General features: G+C 33.0%; 1 protein-coding gene across 2 annotated transcripts in view; it reads right to left on the reverse strand.

Moving 5' to 3' along the window:
* Positions 1-24,834, reverse strand: part of LOC127706906 (low-density lipoprotein receptor-related protein 6-like) — a 172,408-nt gene that overhangs the window by 25,337 nt on the left and 122,237 nt on the right. For both annotated transcript variants that reach the window (XM_052211636.1, XM_052211637.1), the window contains exon 2: positions 19,001-19,175. In XM_052211636.1, coding sequence (XP_052067596.1) covers positions 19,001-19,175 — 175 coding nt within the window. The remainder of the gene's footprint in view (positions 1-19,000; positions 19,176-24,834) is intronic.

Consider the following 24,834-nt stretch of genomic DNA (forward strand, 5'->3'; position numbering starts at 1 on the left):
ACTTTTCAAGACTATAAACGTCGTTATGGGGAACACATTAGTATTATGAGGCAACGTCATTGTTCGTAACATATTAGTATTATGACGCAACGTTCTTGTTCATGTAACTGCTAAGCAATAAGCATGGAGTCAAACACTTTTATGAACTTTCTTTCTAGTTCTTCACGGTATTCTTCTATTGGTTCCGTTCATTTGATGAACGGGAAAAATTTTAATTTTCCTCCCGCAAAAATGTCTAAATGTTCGCTCAACGGAATTTTTTTGTACTCGGGTTGCCGTATTTGATGTTAATGGATCCTGACCCGTTCCGTTCGCACACACTATTTCCTGTTTGACCTATGTAATTTTCTTTACAGTTGACACATGTTATACAATAGAGTAAATTTTCTGATTTACAAGTCATATTTGCGTTTACTGTAAATTTCTTACCATTTTTGAAATAGTTCGTACTGCCGATTTCTAAATAATTATAATTGTCTCTGGAACATACTCCACAGCGTGAATCGCCACACATTTTTACGGATGCTATGTTTTCAACTATATCGAATCGCGCTATTGTAACGTTTCAAATTTTTCGGTTGTCTTCTACTATAAATGATCGATTCTTCTTTTACCAAATTTTTCATATATATATATATATATATATATATATTGTCGAAATCCGGATCTGGTGTACAAATATCTGCACCTCATGTTTGTGGTATAACATCTTTGCCGCAAGTTTATTGTTTGCTGTTTAGTATTTAATTAATATTAAGATCAATTTTGTTACAGCTTGTGATCAATTTATTTGGCAATCGCCAATGGCAGTCAGCAGGGTTTAGGAACATCAGTTGTTCGACTTGTAAGTCAAATGCGTTTTGTTAAAATATACTTTTTCACTTTTTTGGTCTTTTGGAATACGTTGTTTGTGCTGTATTTAGACCCTTCTACAACGAAATTTGTTTTACATGCACACGTATAAAAATTGCGGTTTTTATCAAACGCAATCATGGGTTTGAACATAGTTTTCAATTCAGACTTGTTTATATTTTTTCGTTTGGGCTTGTATCATATTTTTCCTCCGGTTTATATGACCCGCTCATCCTATTTTGACTCTTTAAAATTCAAGAGTCTATCCTAAATTCAGGTAAATTATATGGCCTTCAAAATACCGTTTCGATCACTAACATCACTGAAGAGTCATTTATTGTCGAAATCCGGATCTGGTGTACAAATATCTGCACCTCATGTTTTTGGTATAACATCTTTGCCGCAAGTTTATTGTTTGCTGTTTAGTATTTAATTAATATTAAGATCTTTTTTGTTACATCTTGTGATCAATTTATTTGGCAATCGCCAATGGCAGTCAGCAGGGTTTAAGACCATCAGTTGTTCGACCTCTTTGTCAAATGCGATTTGTTAAAATATACTTTTTAACTTTTTTGGTCTTTTGGAAAATGTTGTTTGTGCTGTATTTAGACCCTTCTACAACGAAATTTGTTTTACATGCACACGTATAAAAAATGCGGTTTTTATCCAACACAATCATAGGTTTGAACGTAGTTTTCAATTTACACTTGTATATATATCGGGTTTTTGTCTCTTTGACACATTCCCCATTTCCATTCTCAATTTTGTATATATATACAAACAACAACGTTCAAACCTATGATTGCGTTGGATAAAAACCGCAATTTTTATACGTGTGAAAACAAAACAAATTTCTTGGTCGAGGGGTCTAAATACAGCACAAACAACATTTTCCAAAAGACCAAATGAGTTAAAAAGTATATTTTAACAAAACGCATTTAACTAGCAGGTCGAATAACTGATGTTCTTAAACCCTGCTGACTGCTATTGGCGATTGCCAAATAAACGGATCACAAGATGTAACAAAATAGATCTTATTATCAATTAATTACCAAACAGAAAACAATAAACTTGCGGAAAAGATGGTATACCGCAAACATGAGGTGCAAAAATTTGTACACCATATCCGGATTTCGACAATTAAAGTCTCTTCAGTGATGTTAGGAATCGAAACGGTATTTGGAAGGCCATATAATTTACCTCAATTTAGGATAGACTCTTGAATTTGAAAGAGTCAAAATAGGATGAACGGATCATATAAACCCGAAGGCAAATATAATACAAGCCCAAACGAAAAAATATAAACAAGTCTAAATTGAAAACAACGTTCAAACCTATGATTGCGTTGGATAAAACCCGCAATTTTTATACGTGTGCATGCAAAACAAATGTCTTGGTAGAGGGGTCTAAATACAGCACAAACAACATTTTCCAAAAGACCAAATGAGTGAAAAAGTATATTTTAACAAAACGCATTTGACTAGCAGGTCGAATAACTGATGTTCTTAAACCCTGCTGACTGCCATTGGCGATTGCCAAATAAACGGATCACAAGATGTAACAAAATAGATCTTGTTATTAATTAATTACCAAACAGAAAACAATAAACTTGCGGAAAAGATGGTATACCGCAAACATGAGGTGCAAAAATTTGTACACCATATCCGGAGTTCGACAATTAATGTCTCTTCAGTGATGTAAGGAATCGAAACGGTATTTGGAAGGCCATATAATTTACCTCAATTTAGGATAGACTCTTGAATTTTGAAAGAGTCAAAATAGGATGAACGGATCATATAAACCCGAAGGCAAATATAAAACAAGCCCAAACGAAAAAATATAAACAAGTCTAAATTGAAAACAACGTTCAAACCTATGATTGCGTTTGATAAAACCTGCATTTTTTATACGTGTGCATGCAAAACAAATTTCATGGTAGAGGGGTCTAAATACAGCACAAACAACATTTTCCAAAAGACCAAATGAGTGAAAAAGTATATTTTCACAAAACGCATTTGATATATATATATATATATATATATATTTAATTTTAAGATATTATGAAGCAAAAACAGCAATCTAAACTTAGCAAATTGTGCCAATTTGTTAGAATTATAAATGACAAACTGGATAATCTCAGATGTTAACCTGTCGGCTGCTTCTGATACGGTTATAATGTAACTCATATGCATGTTTCCTCAAAAATTGTACAACTGAATGTTGTGTAAAAAACATTGTTTTTCTGTATACCTTTGTTCGACTAAGGTGATACCAGAATAAAATAATTAAAAATGATTGTGTTACAACTTTATGAACATATATATAATATATAATGTCTGAATAATAGCATACGATAAATCTTACGAGCCGATGAATCATATAATTATGATACAGTACATTACAACTATAATATATAATAAGCAAGTCTAAAAGGGTACAACATCGTCAAACAATTAAATCATGAACAAATGTTAAATATTTCGGATAACTAATTGTACCTCATCAGTAAGAATTATAATGGTTCTTACACTGTAATAGTAATATTGATCGTTATACAAGTTATCACGAATCAATAACGTAACGCTGGGATTTTTTCTCTCCATTGATGTTTGGGATAAATTCCTTAAAAACTATAAGAGTCCTTTACAGGATACTGAGTTACTGGACACAAGTGATGATAGAGACTCATTCTATGTTTTTTCATTAATACCCTCTGGGGAAACTGTCCTTAACTTCCTTATCCAAAAATTTACCCGAGCAAGTCTGTCGGCTGTTGACCAACCCTTGTTGTGGTCTATGATAGTGATTGTAAGGCTTTTGAGATCAGCTTCGGCGTCCCCAGGTTATCTCAAATAACGACTTATAATATAATATCTTGTCCTTTTTAACAAAGAATGATATGCAACATATTTATAGTTGAATCGAAAAGAATTATGCCATATTTACTAAATGAAAATTATTATTACATTAAGGATAAGCGACCATATTGAAATTGAATGGGGTACATAATTGTATCTGATTATAAAAATTTTCAAAATGACCCATTTGAATGATATAAATAATAAACGGTAGCACTTGAATCAGCAAAGTGGAAAGGGATGAATATAAGTTGCAATTACTTGTTTCCCAATCCACAACATGCACAATATTTAAAGGTTTTAACAATAGCACTTTTTATGAAGTCTTGTTGTTGATATACCATACGATGATACAGATGGGTGCAGTCATTACCTGTACATCAAGTTAACTTGATAACCAGTAATTTGGACTTATCAAAGTGAACCTGTGACAGGATTTAGGACTGCTCTGACCAGTCCTAGAACCACAATCTAGTTAATTTTAAATAGCGGACTTGGTCCTAGGACTGTTTGTATGTCTGCCGAAAAAGTTAACTTGGAAACAGGTCCGCTACTGATATAAGTTAACTTCGAAACCAGTCCTGTCATAGGTTAACATAAGTTAACTTTGATTTTGAACCATTCGAACCAGACCTGATCTCAAGTTAACGTTTGGCTGGTCATACGTTAACATCAGTTAACTTTGATTTTGAACCATTCGAACCAGACCTGATCTTAAGTTAACGTCTGGCTGGTCTGCTCAACAATAAGTTAACTCGTAACCAGGACCGCTCTACATCGGTTTTTTTTTTAAATATTTTGTAATGTCTGTTTCTTGCAGAAAAATAAAGTCAATTTAATACTTCCGTGATATCAAGACGTCTATTAAATATATGTATTTGTGAATAAAGTACGCATAAAACTGTGCTTGATATACAAATTTATCTTTCTATATTTTAAAAAAAAAATATTGGTTACAATAATAACGGGCATTGAATATATATTCCAATGCATAATCGTATAATATTTTCACTTTATTATGTAAATCTATACAGCTGCAAAGTAAATCAGCAATATTTTTATGTCAGGATAGAATGTATAATACAAATGACAGCAATATTGGAACACAATAACTACAAATTTGTTTCCGCATAAATTTAGAGTGCCAGCATGTCCTCTTTTTGTTCAATGTATTGATATATTGATACGTAACAAGATTTCAGTAGTTTTGATACCTCAGGCTGACTCGTATAGCAAAATTATTTGACCGTATCAACCAAAATTGACCATAATTGCACTTTATTATGTAAATCTATATAGCCGCATAGTATTTTTAAAGAGCAATACTTTTATGTCAGGATTGAAGGTATAACACAAATTACAGCGTTATTGGAACACAATGACTACAAAATTTAGTCGGCATCAATTTAGAGTGCCAGCATGTCCTCCTTTTGTTCAATATACATGATATATTGATATTCGTATAGCAAAATTATTTGACCGTATCAACCAAAACTGACCATTTTGCACTTGATTGTGTAAATCTATATAGCCGCATAATAATTCAGTAATATTTTATGTCAGGATGTATTGTATAATACAAATATCAGCAATATTTGTTCGAATCAATTTAGAGTGCAAACATGTCCTCCTATTGTTCAATATATTGATACGTAACAAAATGTCAGTAGTTTGATACCTCAGGTAGACTGGTACAACAACATTATTTGACCGCTTTAACCAAAACTGACCATATTTTCATTGTAGTATGTAAATCTATATAGCTGCATAGTATTTTTAATCAGGAATACTTTAATGTCAGGATTGAATGTATAATACAAATGACAGCAATATTGGAACACAATGACTACACAATTTTGTCCCTGTGAATTGAGAGTGCCAGCATGTCCTCCTTTTGTTCAATTTACATGATATATTGATAATTGTATAGCAAAATTATTTGACCGTATCAACCAAAATTGACCATATTGGCACTTTATCATGTAAATCTATAAAGCCGCATACGAATTCAGTAATATTTTATGACAGGATGTCTTGTATAATATAAATGACAGCAATATTGGAACACACTGACTGCAAAATTGTGTTTTCGGATCAATTTAGAGTGCAAACATGTCCTCTTATTGTTCAATATATTGATACGTAACAAAATTTCAGAAGTTTTGATACTTCAGGCTGACTTGTAAAACAAACTTATGTAACCGCATAAACCAAAACTCACCATATTTGCACTGTATTGTGTAAATCAATATAGCAGCATAGTAAATAAGCAATATGTTTATGTAAGGATAGAATGTATAATACAAATGACAGCAATATTGGAACACAATGACTACAAAATTGTTTCGGCATAAATTAAGAGTGCCAGCCTGCCTCCGTTTGTTCGAAATACATGATATATTGATATTCGTATAGCAAAATTATTTGACCGTATCAACCAAAACTGACCATATTTGCACTTTATTATGTATATAGATATAGGAAGATGTGGTATGAGTGCCAATGAGACAACTCTCCATCCAAGTAACAATTTATAAAAGTAAGCCATTATAGGTCAAGGTACGGCATTCAACACGGAACCTTTGCTCACACCGAACAGCAAGCTATAAAGGGACCCAAAAATTACTAGTGTAAAACCATTCAAACGGGAAAACCAACGGTCTAGTCTATATAAAAACGAGAAACGAGAAACACTTATGAACCACATAAACAGACGACAACCACTGAACATCAGGCTGACTTGTACAACAAAATTATGTAACCGCATCAACCAAAACTGACCATATTTGCACTTTATTATGTAAATAAATATAACGGCATAGTAAATCAGCAATATTTTTCTGTAAGGATAGAATGAATAATACAAATGACAGCAATATTGGAACACAATGACTTCACAATTTTGTCGCCATTAATTTAGAGTGCCAGCATGTTCTCCTTTTGTTCAATATATTGATATGTAACAAAATTTCAGTAGTTTTGATACCTCAGGCTGATTTATACAACAAAATTTTTAGCCCGTATCAACCAAAATTGACCATATTTGCTGTTTATTATGTAAATCTATATAGCCGCATAATAATTCAGTAATATTGTTATGCCAGGATGTATTGTATAATACAAATGACAGCAATATTGGAACACAATGACTACAAAATGTTGTCCGCATAAATTTAGAAAGCCAGCATGTCCTCCTTTTGTTCAATATATTGACATGTAACAAAATTTCAGTAGTTTTGATACCTCGGGCTTACTGGAAAACAATGAATGCAAAATCTTTTTCCGCATCAATTTAAATTGTCAGCATTTCATCTCTGTATTTAAAATATTGAACCGTCACTGAAGTAATTAGTAAAGGATAGTTTGTATAACAAAACTATTTGACCGCATGATCCTTATATCCCATGATATATAAAAAGGCTTCCGATGCGTTGGATAACCTTTCTATTTGCCTTCTAATAAAAAAAAACACTTTCCTTTCTCTATGATAGCCGTGTGTAATTTTATAGCCATTATTTAATATATATATAAGAATATGAAATGAAAAAAAATATTTTGTTTAATGTGTATAATATCTATACAGTCTATACGAGTAAAGAAATTTGCTTTACTGGAAAAAAAGAACAATGCGATTATTTTTTACATAATTAAAGCTCAGGTACATTATGAAAAGTCTTAAACACGGTAATCTGTCAAAAGCAGACCTTTTCCTCAGGCCTTGTCAATAGCAGATTTGTCAGCAGGTCTGGTCGGGAACGGACCTGTCCACAGGTCTGGTCTGGGGCAGACCTGTCCTGAGGACTGGTCAAAAACAGACTTGTCCACAGGTCTGGTCTGGAGCAGACCTGTCAATAGATCTTCAGCTGTCCTAAAAAGGCAGACCGTAGGTCTGGTCAACCAACGACGAAGTTAACCTGCTTGTCTGCTTAAATTGTCTTAAGTTAACTTGGAAAGCAGTCAACAAGTCTGCTCCAAGTTAACTTTTTTACAGGCTAGGACTGCACCCATCTGTAACTCAAAGTTCATCAATTTAACAAAAAACATGATAACTACAAAGATTAACAACGTATATACATAAACATATTGTCACTAGTTATGGCCATTACACTTTATCATCAATAATCTCTGAAATAATCAATCAGAATATAATCAAAAAGTAATCAGAATTACAAGGTATTTTGAATAGTAGTGATTAAATCAAATTACATGTAATCAGATATTTGGCTGATTCATGGTAATAGTTATTATGCAAAAACACGATTGCAGTTGATTGATGATGACAAGTTCCCCAAGGACAATAATTTGTACAAGAAATAAAAACAAAATACCTTATTAAAAATGGATGATGTGGATATCTTGGATTTTCATTTATAACAAAAGTTTTTGTCATTGAGGAAAGTCGCCGCACGCACTGCCTGATATATTAGTTCTATTATAGACCCGAACATTAATATAAAATTGGAATTATGTTTGTAATGGTGTTAATTGCAATACTCATAGAAGAAGACCCTATATTAATACTGAACGAATAACAATGAAATGAAGAACAACGATCAAGAATTGTTGACGTATTTTCTAAACTATGTTGAAGTCCTTCCTTTAATTGTTCTAGAGTTGTCTCTCTTTGTCTATTGTTAATTGTAATTCACAAATTCCAAAATTAAAATACTACAGACTTTCTGTATATTATACTCATTTGTGTATAGGTTCCATCCTCTGTTTTTCATTTATAACTTTTACAATTTATACCAAAACAATCATTCTAATTACACATACATTTTATTACACCAACTTGTATTTACATTTTCATGACTAGAATATACATTTTTACTTTGTGTCATTACTTTGGCTACAGAGTATTCTATAATATTTTGTTGAGGCGCCAGGGTGACTACCGATTACCTTTACACAATGGCTATCAGCTGACCTATGTTGACATAGTGTCATAAAACACCTGGTAGTTAAACACGGTTACACCACCACCTACCATTGGGAGTGACCGGGGAAAACACTCGTATTACCAATGCTCCAGTTATTAGTGCCCCACCTGTTCGCAGGTGTAGGCCTCCCCTCTATAAGATGAGGTGGAGGATGTCCCAGAGTTACCCATCTGTAGACCCCACCGTTACCACTAACCACAATTTTTAAACCTGCAAATTGTAGAACTTGTCAGGCCCAGAGTAAGGACCGAGTGAACTAATCCCCCAACCACTACCAGTCTCCCTGGACCTCCCCCCATTCAAAATTGACTCTGCGCCTAAGGATAGTAGAAGAAAATTAATTTCTTTAAAATGTCTTGTTTTCTTCCTAATTAATAAAATTGGTAATTAATATAAACTTTAATTCATTCTGGTTGCTTAAATCACAATAGTCCTTATATAAATAAAGTGCTTAATAACGGAAATGTCCAAATCAAAGAAACGCAAGTTTACTCCAAACTATCCTGTATTGGTCCAATACCATGGAGGAACTGCTTGGATACTGGTAACCATAATATTGCAACCAAATACAGCAAACTAGTGCCTGCAAATATAAAAAACAAAAAACAGCAGCAACTATTCTTATTTGGGAGGGTGGGCGGGTTTTAAATAATTTAACTAATTTCTGCAGCACCTGCTTTGTTGTTGACAGCAAATTAATAAGTGCCCGATACGGGAATTCCAAAATTCAAATTCCACCTGAGAGCGCCATCTATGGCCATGCCAAATATGGCAATGAGCTAAAGGCTGCAACACCCACACGACCACACAAATATTTGATTGAAATAAACCAGACTATTGAAAATATAAAATTTTGATAATCTCTATTAATTGCAATACTCATAGAAGAAGACCCTATATTAATACTGAACGAATAACAATGAGATGACGAACAACGATCACGAGTTGCTGACGTATTTTCTAAACTATGTTGAAGTCCTTCCTTTAATCACAAAGTGATTAAAAATTGTTCTAGAGTTGTCTCCCTTTGTCTGTTGTTAATGTAATACAAATACCAAAATTAAAATATTACAGACTTTCTGTATATTATACTCATTTGTGTAGAGGTTCCATCCTCTGTTTTTCATTTATAACTTTTACAACTTACACAAAAACAATCATTCTAATTACACATACATTTAATTACACAAACTTGTATTTACATTTTCATGACTAGAATATACATTTTTACTTTGTGGCATTACTTTGGCTATAGAGTATTTTATAATATTTTGTTGAGGCTCCAGGGTGACTACCGATTACCTATACACAATGGCTATCAGCTGACCTATGTTGACATAGTGTCATAAAACACCTGGTAGTTAAACACGGTTACACCACCACCTACCATTGGGAGTGACCGGGGAAAACACTCGTATTACCGATGCTCCAGTTATTAGTGCCCCACCTGTTCGCAGGTGTAGGCCTCCCCTCTATAAGATGAGGTGGAGGATGTCCCAGAGATACCCATCTGTAGACCCCACCGTTACCACTAACCACATTTTTAAAACCTGCAAATTGTAGAACTTGTCAGGCCCAGAGCAAGGACCGAGTGAAATAATTCCCCAACCACTACCAGTCTCCCTGGACCTCCCCCCATTCAAAATTGACTCTGCGCCTAAGGATAGTAGAAGAAAATTAATTTCTTTAAAATGTCTTGTTTTCTTCCTAATTAATAAAATTGGTAATTAATATAAACTTAAATTCATTCTGGTTGCTTAAATCACAATAGTCCTTATATAAATAAAGTGCTTAATAACGGAAATGTCCAAATCAAAGAAACGCAAGTTTACTCCAAACTATCCTGTATAGATCCAATACCATGTAGGATAGAACATTTTACATTTTCAATTAAACCCTTCCCTGTCAATTCTAAATCTGTCAAATCATTAGCTCCACAGTGAATAATAATAAAATTAGGAGAAGGTAAAAATTTTCTTTTTGCATCCAGTAGGGAGTCCAAATCTTTAATCTGTAAACCAGGTTGCCCAATCCAGTATGTTGTAACACCTTTGGACTCCAGTCCCAGGTTGGTCCTACCATATTTCTTCGCCTCTACATTGGCCCAATGAACAAAGGAACTTCCAACAATCCATAAAATCTTGGGACCTGTGAAAACTTGTAGCTTGTTAGCCTTTTTAAACTAGAAAAATGGCAACCTAATATAGCGAGAATAAGCATGCGATGTCCATCTGCCTAATTTCATAATTACCTCCTCTGAGACCCCCTGCCTGGCTAGTTCCGTGGCTCCCCCAATTCTAAAACTATGTGACCTAAAATGACCTTTACTAATATGAAGAAAATGAAAAGCCTTTTCCAGTATACTGCTGAATTGGTATCTAGTTAAAGGCATACCATTATAATGAATAAACAAATCTTTATTGTTACAGGTAGGTCGTACCTTTAAGTATTCGTTAATGAGTCGTATCGGACAGTAATTTTTTCTGTTCTCAGGTATCAATAAAGTAACGGACTTTCCCTTTTGGTCATTTTTTGGCTACCTTACATTAGCTCCAGGAGTTTTTCTTAACTAAAATATCAGAAATTGTTAAGTTGGAGCCATTTATAACAGACTTAGTTTTTGAAGTAGTGATTTCCCCTACCCTTAGCAAACCAAAGAAGGCAACTGAAAAAAACTGCTGAAAATAAAGCAAATTCATATTTATTCTTACATACTTTATCTAAACAACCTATCATATCTGCTAACAATTGCACTGTAATTGGTGCTCTAATGTCATTACGTTTCCCTCCTTGAATTCTTTTTATTCCTTCTAATGCCTTGCCAATTATAAAGAATTTTGTAGTATCCTGTATGCCTTGTATTTTATGATGGTATGAAACTCCTGATATATAAGATGATATGGTACCCCCAGAAAGACCTTGTACTGACAAAAAAACTTTAAAATTTAGCAAATCATTGACTGGCACTGGCCAATGCTGTTTCAATTTGTAAGATGATCTAAAATTACAAAGTTTTGACAGAGCCAAATTGTATGATGTTTGTGTATTTTTGGACACACCTTGATTGACAATATAATCCGCCACCTGACTTAAATGTTCCAGATCTGTGTTGGAATTTTGGTTCGCCACTGGTCTGATTCTGGAGCTAGGCTTCTGAACTTCCCCCACTGAGAACGAGAAAGACAATCAGCAATTTGGTTTTGTTTGAAGGGATATACATTGCCTTAACTGACGTATTGTTTTGTAAGTTCATTAAAACCATTTGTCTTACTAAAGTCATAACTCTACTTAATTTGCTAGTTTTCATATTAATGATTTGAACGACCGCCTGATTATCAACATGAAAAATAACTTTTTTGTTAACAAAATATGATTTCCAGGACATAAGTGCTGCTACAACTGGAAACAACTCTAACAATGTCATATCTCTGGTGATTCCAGTTTCAACCCAATGTTTGGCCATATGCTTTGGGCCCACTGACCTGCAAAATAGATCCCATACCGACCTTCGGACCCCCCTGCACTATCCGTGAACAACTCGAATTTTTCATTTGAAACCCATACATTGTCGGTTATTACAGGGACACCATTGTATTGTTTTAAAAAGTCTAACCAAACTTCTCAAATCAGCTTTTATCTGCTTGTTTACTCGAATTTTGTAATATGATTTTCTTACCCCGATTGTTGAATTTATAAGTCTGCGACAGAAGGTGCGGCCTGGAGCAACCACCTTACAAGCAAAATTCAGGAGCCCAAGAAGAGATTGCATATCTTTAAGAGTTATTTTAGAACTGTCTAAGGTATCTCTGATTTTTTGTGAGAGTTTGACAAGTTTTTCATTTGGAAGCCGCATGATTAAATTCTGTGTATAAAATTCTATACCCCCAAAAAATGAGTAATGTAGTAGGCAAAGTAGTCTTGTCACTAGCAAGAGGAATACCTATCTTATCGCATACCTCTTGGAATATCTTCAAAGTATTGCCAACTTTTGATGTTTGGCTCGACTCGACAAAAAGAAAATCATCTAAATAATGGAGGATATTATCATTTCCGCTTTTTTGCTGTATTATCCAATGCAAAGCTTTTGCAAATTTCTCCCACATGGCACAACTTATTGAGTCCCCAATTGGCATCATTTTATTAAGATAATATTCATCCTGAAATTTTATCCCTAACAAGTCAAAATCCTGCGGGGCAAATGACAACAAGCGAACAGCCGCTTTTACATCACACTGACTTAAACGGGCAAATGTTTTGTGTCTATTAATCAAGCATGCTGCTTCGTCCACTGAACTGTACTGCACTGAACAATGATCTTTATCAATACAATCAGTTATTGAATTATTCTCAGGATAGGATAAATATTAAATAAGTCTTAAATCCCCTTCCTGTTTTGGCACTAGCCCCATTGGTGATAATTGAAGTGTGGGAATAGGCGGGTATCTGAAAGGACCAGCAATGCGACCAAGTTTAACTTCCTTCATTAATTTTTCTTTAAAAATGTTGGGTAGCTGTAATGCACTTTTTAAATTGGAACTCTCCCAATGGTTCCCTAGAGCCAAAATATTTTAATGAAAAACCATATTTGAAACCAGATATAATTTCATGTGCTACATTGTTATGTGGGTAAAATTCTAATTAATTTTCCAAGACCGATACTTTAACAGGAGTATTTCCTAATGAATAAAGATTAATACTTTTTTGTTACTTCTTCCTTGAGCCCGGTTATTACATTGGGCCTTTCTGTGTTTGCCACTGCATATTTCACATACATGTTTAAACCTACAACGAGGGAAGTAGGGACAGTCATTACCATTATTATAGTATTTACATGACATATTTACACTTCCACTAGTTACCTGTGATTGTTGATGTGTTCTCGTGTTAGTGATTGAAAATGTAGCTGCATTTGAGTTATAATGACCACGATTTTGTGTATTTGTTCTATAACCCTGTCATTGCACTGACACATTGTTTTGTGCTGTGGGAGATGTGATGTGTAATAGCCAATATTCACCGTGTATATTTCCCCAAGATAAATTTGGATTCTTTTCTATTTTTAGCCTAAATTGCTCGTCATAGGTGGCCCAGTTTTCTGACCTCGTTGCCTCTAATCTTATATCGCGCATATATTTTAACAATTTCTGTGCCCGTGTCCTGTATTTCGCAATGTAGACACTCATAAAAACCATAAATGCTGAAGTCCATTCATTTATGGACAAATAAACACCCGACGATCATTTTTCAATGCAAATTTTCCCCCTTTTTAATTTCAAATCGCCCTCGTCAACCTCCTCAATTTCTTTTTGCGTTCTCAAAAGATAATGAAGCTCTATTAAACTTTCCCTCCCAAATTTTTTACTTAATTTTAAAAGGCACGTGTTCCCCTGCTGTGTCATGAATGCTAGACTCTTGTGTCGGAGTGAAATCAAAGGAATTATTTGCCTTTTCAAAATGTTTGTGTGACGGGTCGTGCCTAAAAAAGAGGAATGCCCGTGCATCCTCCTCCGACTCATTACCTGATGATATTTCAGCATTTTCTTCTAGTCCTTGTGTCTCCACGTGTCCCACCTCCTGTGTTTTACTGACCATTCTTTGCCGTGTAACTCCGTCCTTCTTTTGAGTGATTTCTTCGTTCCGCACTCCCTGTCCTTCTTTCCTGCTGGTCGTCCTCCTCTTCTTTCCAATGGCCCTTGATGGCGATCCCCTGGCATTTCTTTTGTTTGGCATCTTTTCGTTTAAATAATTTAACTAATTTCTGCAGCACCTGCTTTGTTGTCGACAGCAAATTAACAAGTGCCCGATACGGGAATTCCAAAATTCAAATTCCACCTGAGAGCGCCATCTATGGCCATGCCAAATATGGCAATGAGCTACAGGCTGCAACACCCACACACCCACACATATATTTGATTGAATTAAACCAGATTATTGAAAATATAAAATTTTGATAATCTCTATTATTTTTGGTATTTTCTAACCATGAACAGAATAAAATTATTGAATTGTGTTAGTAATGGTGTAATTATTGGTATTTTCTAACCATGTTGGTTTTTCTTCAAAATCAAAACTGTAGAAAGAGAAAAAAGTCCTGTGCATATAGTTGCTTTAAACTTAAAATCATATAAATGAACTAGATGCTTAGTTATCTTTACTTTAACATACATATTAATGCATATAGAAAATAAAAATAAAATAACTTTAATATAAGACAAGATCAAGTAAGACCAAACAGTTAACACACTTGAAAACAAATAACATAAAGCAAACACATTGTAGACGAACCAGGAGTAACTCTACTATAATGACAAATAAGGCATATGTGAAATGTACCGACATTACAGAATTCAAACCACAAACATTAAGACATAACTCAATAACCAACCAGTAAAACACTCAATGTCTGGATAGGAAAAAAATGAACATACACTTCTGGTGGAGATGTTGAAATGAATTTAGAGAGCAATAAATGTCACAATGTTAAACAACATATATCAATATCTATTTTTGTATGTATCTTGAAATGAGATATCTGTTGAAAAAGAACGAGTGTTAATCAATAACAATATTTAAATATTCAGGTATTTTCAATTCGAAAGACGAATAGTTATTAAATAGATCAAACTATGCGATTAAGCAGACCGTCATAAGATATAAGAAACTTACCATAAGTACAAGTCAAAATATTATGAAATGCATCACCCATATCGTAGAGTTTCAACCCCTTTTAAAAATATAATGAACTGTACAGTGTCTTATTTTCTATTTCAGGGAAAAGGGTATGGTAAACTTAAATTCTCTGATAACTCTGACATAGACTTGAACTTATAGGAGTCAATTTTGACTCTCAGATCTCTAAGCCTTATAAGGCTCCGATAATATGTTATATGTATTAATATACATCATAGATAAATATGTTCCGAAATATGGTTCTTAAGGTAACTTTGGTTTAAGACCATAATTAGCTTAGCTCAACATCACATCCGTTCAACTGTACGTTGTGAAGTTTCTAGTGAGCATTTTGTATGGACAGCCTATCATGACATTGAACTGACAAACCATCGTGATACCGTATCTTAAATTTAATAACGTGCAATGTTACATCCTGTAATTTTGAGTCAACAAATTATAAGGTAAGCCTATCGTAACATTTTAATTATATATCATCATGTACTTCCGTCTCTACATTCTTTAGTTTAGAGTCAGCATGTGTTTGATAAGCCTTTCGTTTCATTATAGTGTTGAAGCGTCGTTATATCTTCACTTAACATGATGTACTGTCAACTGCACATCGTGTTGTTTTAAATCAATATATTGTATGATAAACCTGTCATTATATCGCAATAGTTTAACATCGAACTATCTCAGCTCAATGTGTATTAAAGTAAATGATAAGTCAGCACCACACATTTTAACTATTCCTTTTATTTGTAATCATAGCAATCAATCGAAATGACTGAGCATTATCCATCTGCAAACTTATATCATACAACGTCAACTTCACCATGTGCACATCATCATAATATAGTGACTTATTAATACAATACTATAAAATAAGCCATTCTCATGGAAGTCAACATAACGCAAATTCATCTTAAAATTAAGAATGGGAAATATGTCAAAGAGACAACAACCCGACCAAAGAGCAGAGAACAGCCGAAAACCACCAACGGGTCTTCAACACAGCGAGAAAATGCCGCACCCGGAAGGGGGTGGCTTCAGTTGGCCTCTAAATGTTACAAATGTTAGCATGTCACAATTTAGGGTAAGCACTTGGATGACTCAATTCATTACGCTGTCTTAACTTTACATGCCTTAGTATAACGTTTAGTAATATATGACAGCTGAGGCTTTCTTAACCGACTGTCTGTTGAGGGCTTTTTGTAATATGTGCTAAATTAAAGAATGAGGAACGATTTGAAACGCTGCTGGGGATTTATTTGATGGAGTTAACTGAGGAAAGTATTGAACATGTTAATTGTTCGATCTTGAATTTTGTATAAATAAGGTTTGAATCATTTTTAATAGTTGCACAAAATGTGTTCCAGTTGTTTTGCTTTTTTGGTGACATGTCTAAAATAATTATCAATTTCCTTCGTTCGAGGCACTTTTCTGGATTAGCATTCGTCAGGAATGCTAAAAGCCAAATATTTGAAAACCAAGATGTATCAGAACCGAAACAGTAGAAGAGCTATCTGACCATAAATGACCTGAAAGTAATAGCCAAACGTATGGCTCAGTTTGTTTGCGTCGAACATTATGAATTTGTATTCTGTATATGATGTTTCAACAATATGTCATCAAAGCAAATTCAACTCTTTTTCCATTCATTTTTTATTGTCCCCTATATTAGATCATTCGGGGGACAAACATATACTAGTGCCTTCCTTCCGTGTGTCTGTCCGGTCTTGTTAGCGCTATTACGTGAACAATTCTTTGAAGGTTTTTTCATGAGAACCATATTTGTATTAGTAATGTCATGGAACAAATTAGATAGTCAGTGCCAGGCAACTATTATCAAGAAACTATTCCACTTCAAATTATAGTTATGTGGAAAATTTCATCGTAAGTGCCCTCAAGTTTACATGTATTGTAGGACTATGATGAAACCTATAATAAAGATTTAATAAAGTAATATCTGGGACGACTTCTAACATCAGCACTAATTAAATATTTGAACAGAAACTGTTTCTATGAAATGTAATTTTTTTTTATTATATTGCATTTTAAGCGGTCTGAAATGTACAGTTTTTGCTAGTTTAAAATATAATTTCCATCAAAGGTTAATACGAGCATTGTTTCGAACAAGTTTGATATCAGTCAAAATAAACTAGTATTTCGCAGAGACAAGTCCGTGAAAATAACAATTATTTTGAAAAAGGTGTGTCCGCACTCTCCTATCTACTTTTCCTGAAATTTAATCATGAAATATATAACATAAGTTTATAAACGAAATGTCTTGGGCGAGTTCGAGAATCGGTAGTGCTGATCACTCATTTCTTGCACACGCTATGTCTCTCTGAAATGTAATGTATATTTAACTTTACATTTTAAGTATTCTCACACCTATATTTCTTTTCTGAATATAGGAAGTTTATGTAAAATGCTTATATCAACAGTGTCTTTGTAGCTTGTCAAACAAAATATTTAAAAGGAGTTATAATATGACGTTCTTCATTAGCTTTGGATACAAAGCCATGTTCTCAATCCAATAAAACATGGGCTGCACGTAAAATATGATATTGTTGTTGACTTTTTAGGAAACCCTTTATATCGCGTTATTGTAACAGTGTATATCTAGGTGGACATACTGGTCTTATTTTAATGCAGAATTGATAGTTTGTTTTTCAGTTTATATCTCTTATCTTTTAAAACTTACAACAAAACAAAAACAAGACTGACATTTTCCCTGTTTGGTAGTTTCACTTATCCAAGTAAACAGTGATTTTATCAAAATGATTGTTTTTTTTTAGAAATTACCAAAATAAACTTAATGCTGTTGTGAATTAAGTATAAATCTGTTGGATATCAGTACGGTAAGTTATCATTAATGGTTACAGTCGAAATATTTATACGAATAAAGGTATATACATTTTTTTGCAAAAAATGAAAGCAAAAGATCAACCGTAAAAGCTACATCATGATACCGGAAAATAGTACATGTAATAAATATCGATTTTCTTTCAAGTGGATTTGAAAAGTATTCGATTTACGCTAACAGCATGCAGAAACTAGTTACAAAATGCATTTTTAAATTGAATTCGGAAAGTATTTAATATACAAGGTTGGATGTTTTAAGCGTTAATTAGTGGTACTGTCAAATAATGTATGCCTATGTCGCGTTGACATGTTATGGCTGTGCTTAAATTATTGTCCTCGATGATGTGAGGTTACACATTGTTTTTTTGATAAAGAATTTGTATCTGAAGTTAATTTATGACCCAAATTAATGAAGGGTTTAAAATATGACAAGTAAAAAAAAAATGCAAAAGATGAACGAATGATGGTGCATGCACTAATCAAACCCCATCAGGATTTGTAGATTTAATTATTGAATGCAGCTCCTGGATGACAAACAATTTGTCAATGAAATATTCACATGTCAGAACTATTATATCAATAATTCCGTTTACAATGAATTTCGATATTATGAAAACAAATCTTTTCATGACACAAGACAGATTGTTCGTTGAACGTTGTGGTAAATGAGAACGGAGATGCATGTATATATCACTAGAAAAAAGTCTTATAACAATTGTTATGAATTATGCGTTTCCCTATACACACATTTAACATAATCAGTCGATTTTTCCCATACTATTGACGTCATCAGAATAAACGGTTACCTACCGAACGATGTCACGGGTATTGTATCTTGGAAAATAAATGAATCTGTTTTTGTAATCATAGTCCATGGCATACACATAATCACCTCCGTGCTCAACCAGTACTGTCACATTGTGTGTATCAGTATCAAATTCCATAATTGCATTGTGGACTGAATACAAAAGTTTTCTTGAATAAGCTGAAACAAAGAGAATAAGATAAGTATCCTAACTATTTCATAAAAATCTAAACTACAATACATTTAGGTAACTCGCCATCTCTGTATCTTATTAAAATGACTATACTAAATAAAGATGTAAACAAGACGACAGACAAATATGTTTACATGTCTATAATTTACAAAATATTTTAATGAACTTCACGCACAAAGTGAAGGTTTTATTTTTAATATATATATTATAATATTTACTGCTTACCTTTTATTTAGAAACACAAAAAGGACTGGTAAGGGAGGATGCAACATTTTTTAGAATAATCATCTTATCGAAAATGTTTTCTTTTAGATATATGTCTTTTTCGGAATTACACGATTTTATGTAACAAAGGAAAAAAAGACACAAAATACTTTCAGACAAGATAACGGAGTTAACGTTAAGATTTGAACACTTGAGATTCAAATATAAATGTACGCTCATACATATTATTTCTTCTTCAATACAACTGTTTTAGTTACAATGGTAATTTTCTTTGATGACAAATCGGGTCGTCTTAATTTGAATGGTAGAATTAATGAAGACCTACTTAGAATCCATAGAACCATAGTTATATATGGAGAACTATTAGCAACATGGTGACACATGATGAAAAAAAAAACAAGTATTGACACTTGTCATATATACCATGCCATTTTAGAATAACTCCCATCAAATACACTTGAGACAAAATGTTCGGGACGACACATACAAAATGTAACTGAAATCACGAATAACATAAGCTAAGTGTGTTGAATAAAAAGACGACATGTTGGCAAACTCTAGATTTAAGCCGACAACATTTTGTATTCATTTTGAGCCAATATTGCTGTAAGTCATATGATACAGTCCCTGTAACGTAAAAGTTAAAACTCGGGAATCGTACGTACAGCGTTCGAGAATCGTTAGTATAGAGTTCGGTCAGCATTCGTTCGAATTCATTGTTCGTTCATCGTATGGTAAATGTCATCGTTTAGGGTTTTGTACATCGTATGGTTCTTGGTATCGTTATGCGTTTTATTTGTCGTATGGTACATGGTATGGTTTCGCGTTTAGCGTCTCGTTTATCGTATGGTATGAGATATCGTTTAGCGTTTCATCTATTGTATGGTATATCGTTATGTTAAACGTATAATATATGTTAGGGTGTTATTTCAAAAAGTTATTTCAATTGTTGCATTGTATTGTTTGAGTTAAAATAATTTAATTTAAAAAAAAAATAACTATTAGATTGTATTGATTGATAGTTGGTTGCGTACTTGTATATCCCAAACAACCAAACGAATACCACACTTTTTCAAGGTTTTTGTAACGCCAGCCGAAAGAAGACCTGTAGTGACCTTATTTCTACCTCCTAGTCACCCTTTGCACTATATTAGATTGGACAAATTGGATTGGAAACATTTCGATTGTTAATTAAAGCAAATAAGTTATCTTAATTATTATATTTTTTTGTTTTATACTAATTGCGTAATTCTTAATGTCTTTTTGATATTTTGAATCACTGTGTAAATAACATTTCAAATTCGATCTTATAAAATGTTAAAAAAAAATAACCGAAAAAATACCCTTAGTTCAATGGAACGTGAACTATCTATTCTACATAAAACTTATTTAGTAGTAAAAAACTGTATTGGTTGTAAACGTTTTATCGTCATTGAGAAACGTTTAGCAGTTGCATTTTACTTAATTTACATGTACTATAACTCTATGTAGATTTCGAACTGTAAACCATTTCTGACCGATAGAGAACAAATCTGAAACTAATATCATTACATTATTGAATACCCTGCTATATAAAACGAAGGGGAAACATTTCCTTCCATCACATTTTGACATGAGTAACATGAGACCAAATACCGCGAAATCTCTCTCTCTCTCTCTCTCTTTCCTCCTCCTCCTCCACTAAATATTTCTTTGATACAAATATTTTCTTGACACAATAAATAATATATAATGTTCTATAAATGAGGCTGTATACACGTTGTATATATAAATGTAGAAAACCAAAAACCTATTAAGTTTGTAACTCTTATACAAAAACATGTTGTGAATTAAAAAAGACAAGATATCTATGGCATTTGTTCCCTCAATGTCAGTCTGGTATAAACCGAAGATTGCCAGGGATATATAAAAATTCGTGAAGACTTTTATCGAACCAGCGTCGCTTGCGATTCCTGCCGTCGGTGTTAAAACTGTAATTTCGACTGTAAAAAGTGCTTAAGTCCATGTATGAATAAAATACAAAATGAAAAAAAAAATCGTCCTTTTTTTTATTTCTTTATTTAAGAGGTAAGTAAGTTTCTGTCCAAGTTTCACAAACTTTAACGCAAATTAATAAGATCGAATCACCTTAAATAACCAAACAATTGTATTTTAAAAGTTGTTGCTTTGTTATTTGAACGAAAACATGGACTATTTGTCACTGGACTTTATGCATGCAATCAATGATCAAATACAAATCTACATAATTTATAAACATACTGCAATTGTACATATGAAAGAGACTAAATAATATAAATATCAATCATTTTACACATATTTGAAGGATCAAAAGAATCAGTTCTACAAATGGTTGTTATAGAAAAACTTAGTGCAATCTTACAAATATTACATGCTTCTGTCAAATTTCATATCGACGCACCAAACTACTTCCTTTTATCGTGCATAGCTCATTTTCCGATTCACTTAGGTTTTTGACGATCTTCTTATTTGTTCATTACTTTCTAAAATTAAAATCATACACAATTTGCCAAAACTATTAATCTCATGCCAGATAAAGGCAACAGTAGTTTACCGCTGTTCGAAACTCATAAATCGATAGAAATAAAAACAAATCCGGATTACAAACTAAAACTGAGGGAAACGCATCAAATATAAGAGGAGAACAACGACACAACAAAAACACAACATTAAAATGTAACACACACAGAAACGAACTATAATATAACCATGGCCATTTTCCTGACTTGGTACAGGACATTTTAAGAAAAAAATGGTGGGTTGAACCTGGTTTTGTGGCATGCCAAACCTCCCGCTTTTATGGCAACGTCAAACCCAACACAAAAACGACAACATCACATGACAGGACCACAATACAAATAAATGGGAGAACATATAGGACAAAGAAACACACGAATTGTTGCTAACAAAAGGTACTAGGCTTAAAATTCAATACGCCAGACGTGCGTCTCGTCCACACAAGACCAACCAGTGACGCTCAGATGAAAAAAATTTGAAAGCCAAAACAAGTACAAAGCTGAAGAGCAACAAGGACCAAAACTTCCAAAAAATTGCGCCTAACACGGCCAGAGTTTTCTGCCTGGGACAAGAACATCCTTATTATTTAGAATAATTTATAATTTTGCAAACAGTAAATTTTATAAAATGACTATATAATAGATATACATGATAAAACCGAAGTGGGGACTAACTACAGAATAAAAAAGGATACATTACATAAAACAACTAAATCCAACACATAAAAATACATAGCCGAGTTAGCCAAAGCCTCAACGCACAAAGTGACGTCACATTTGAAATTCTAAAAAAACACACAAAGTGACTTCACATTTGAATTTGTAAAAATATTACCCAAAAAAAAGATAGGATTAGACAGTGTAAAAGATAAATACACGTTTGTTAGTGTACAAACGGTGTTTTGAAGGCCGATATCCATTTGTGCTGAAACAAGAATTATTTGCCCCAAAACTTAATTACGCAAGTTCTTCTTTTACGTCACTGTATTTTGAAAACTGCAGCTTTCATTTGCGCCAATTAAAACCAGCATATAATTGTGCAAATGTTATAGACTTATATACTGTTACTTTGATATTTACTTAATAACAAACATGACTCCTTTCTCGTATTTACAAGCTAGTTTCTGAGTGCTTAATTCATGTATGTGATCTTATTCACCATTCGAAATGATTGTGCACGAGTCATCTGTAAATAGCCTTGGAAAGCATGATTTGACAGCGCGCATTATAATTCCATCAAATTTTTCCATTTTCTCTATAAAAGCCTGGCTGAATTTATAATATTTACAACCAGGACAGGTTTTGAGCCCTCTATTAGACTCTTAATTTCGAACATCCTTTCAAGTGAGTATTCCAATGTTACATGTAAATAGGTTAATCGTTTAGAGGTAAATATGGCACAATTAAGTTCCATTTATTTGCGCAATTCATACTATAAGAAAAGAAGAAATGGGCGAGATTCAAACCTTTTCAATATGGTAGTTGGCATAAAGTACACATAACCGTTCTGACCAACCGGTAATTTCTTCACCCGAGGATATGAATTTGACATTAATCTTCCTTCAGTAACTTTACAATATCCCAGCCGTGTCATTTCCGTATATTTTATATGTAGATAGTACGTGTGATATATGTATATTCACCAAATATACCGATTCAAGTGAATTCTACCTTTTCGGAGAACTCCATATCGGGTAACATTTAATATATATAAAAATAAAATTAGAATTAAAAAAAATGATAAAAATAAGTTCAAATGTTGCTTTTTTAAATGCACCTAGGTACGTATTTGTAAACTTATTTTTTTTTTTTATTTGTATTCTTTTTAGGAGTCAATTACTTATTTTTTTTTTCTAATTGACTTCTTCATAAATCAAAAAACGAAAGAAACCTAAAGAGAATCACATGGTATTTAGTGATTTCTCCAACTCTAAACTAGTTATAGATGCCTTTTAAATTTTATTTTTCTCGTTGGGTTGCTTGTCCATTAACGTTTCCGCCATATTCTTTTTTTTCGGTATTTGTTAAAAGCCGCTCATCGGTCAATCTCACAAGAAACCTAACGAGAAAAATACTTGTAAGTCATTTACATTAAACTATAACTTGCTATCAACTTTTGTAGTAAGATTGTTTTGCGAAGAGAGCCCTTCATGACACTTTATAGTATACGCACAAAGAAAAAAAAATATGTTTAAGCTGTTTAAATCATGCAGTGAATTTTAATAATATGGTTTTGAAAAAACGGTTATTTCTGTTTAATACTTTTCTGTCCCTTGTCTTAATAATTAGGACACGTGCCACTGGTTCTACAACTAGTCAACCATGAATAATCTCAAACAACAAATGTTTGATTGGTTTGTCATAATTGTTTATCAATGCCGTATTGTTTTCGGAAATATTGTAACAATAAAGGTTTTTCCTTTAGTATTATAAAATTGCTTCAGTCATTTAATATATTTGATTTTTATTGTGAATGATTTATATTGTTAGATTGATAATATAATTGGATCATTCTTAAGCAAAATTTATAATAATATCTAATATTTATTTAACGTGCAAACCGATTTGATTGGCTCATAACTGTTTAAACATATGACTGCATAATAATATTATACATGAGCGTTTTTTTACATTCGGCGGATTCATTTAATCAACGGCTCCCAGGAAAATTTTTTTGTAGGGTAAAAGAAGTGGGAAATATACCTTTAAGTAGTAAAACTTTAAGATTGGTAACCTTAAAATTGTTTTACTTTTCATATTCAGGCTTTCTCCTCAATTGTTAAATTATATGGAGAATCGCGTTTTAATGCCAGATCCTTTATTATTGTTTCTGTTAAATCAAAGACATGTAATGCATGTATTCCATTTTTCTGGGTAAATTTATTCA

The sequence above is a fragment of the Mytilus californianus genome, unplaced genomic scaffold, assembly GCF_021869535.1.
Source record: "Mytilus californianus isolate M0D057914Y unplaced genomic scaffold, xbMytCali1.0.p SCAF_6, whole genome shotgun sequence".
Taxonomy (NCBI): domain Eukaryota; kingdom Metazoa; phylum Mollusca; class Bivalvia; order Mytilida; family Mytilidae; genus Mytilus; species Mytilus californianus.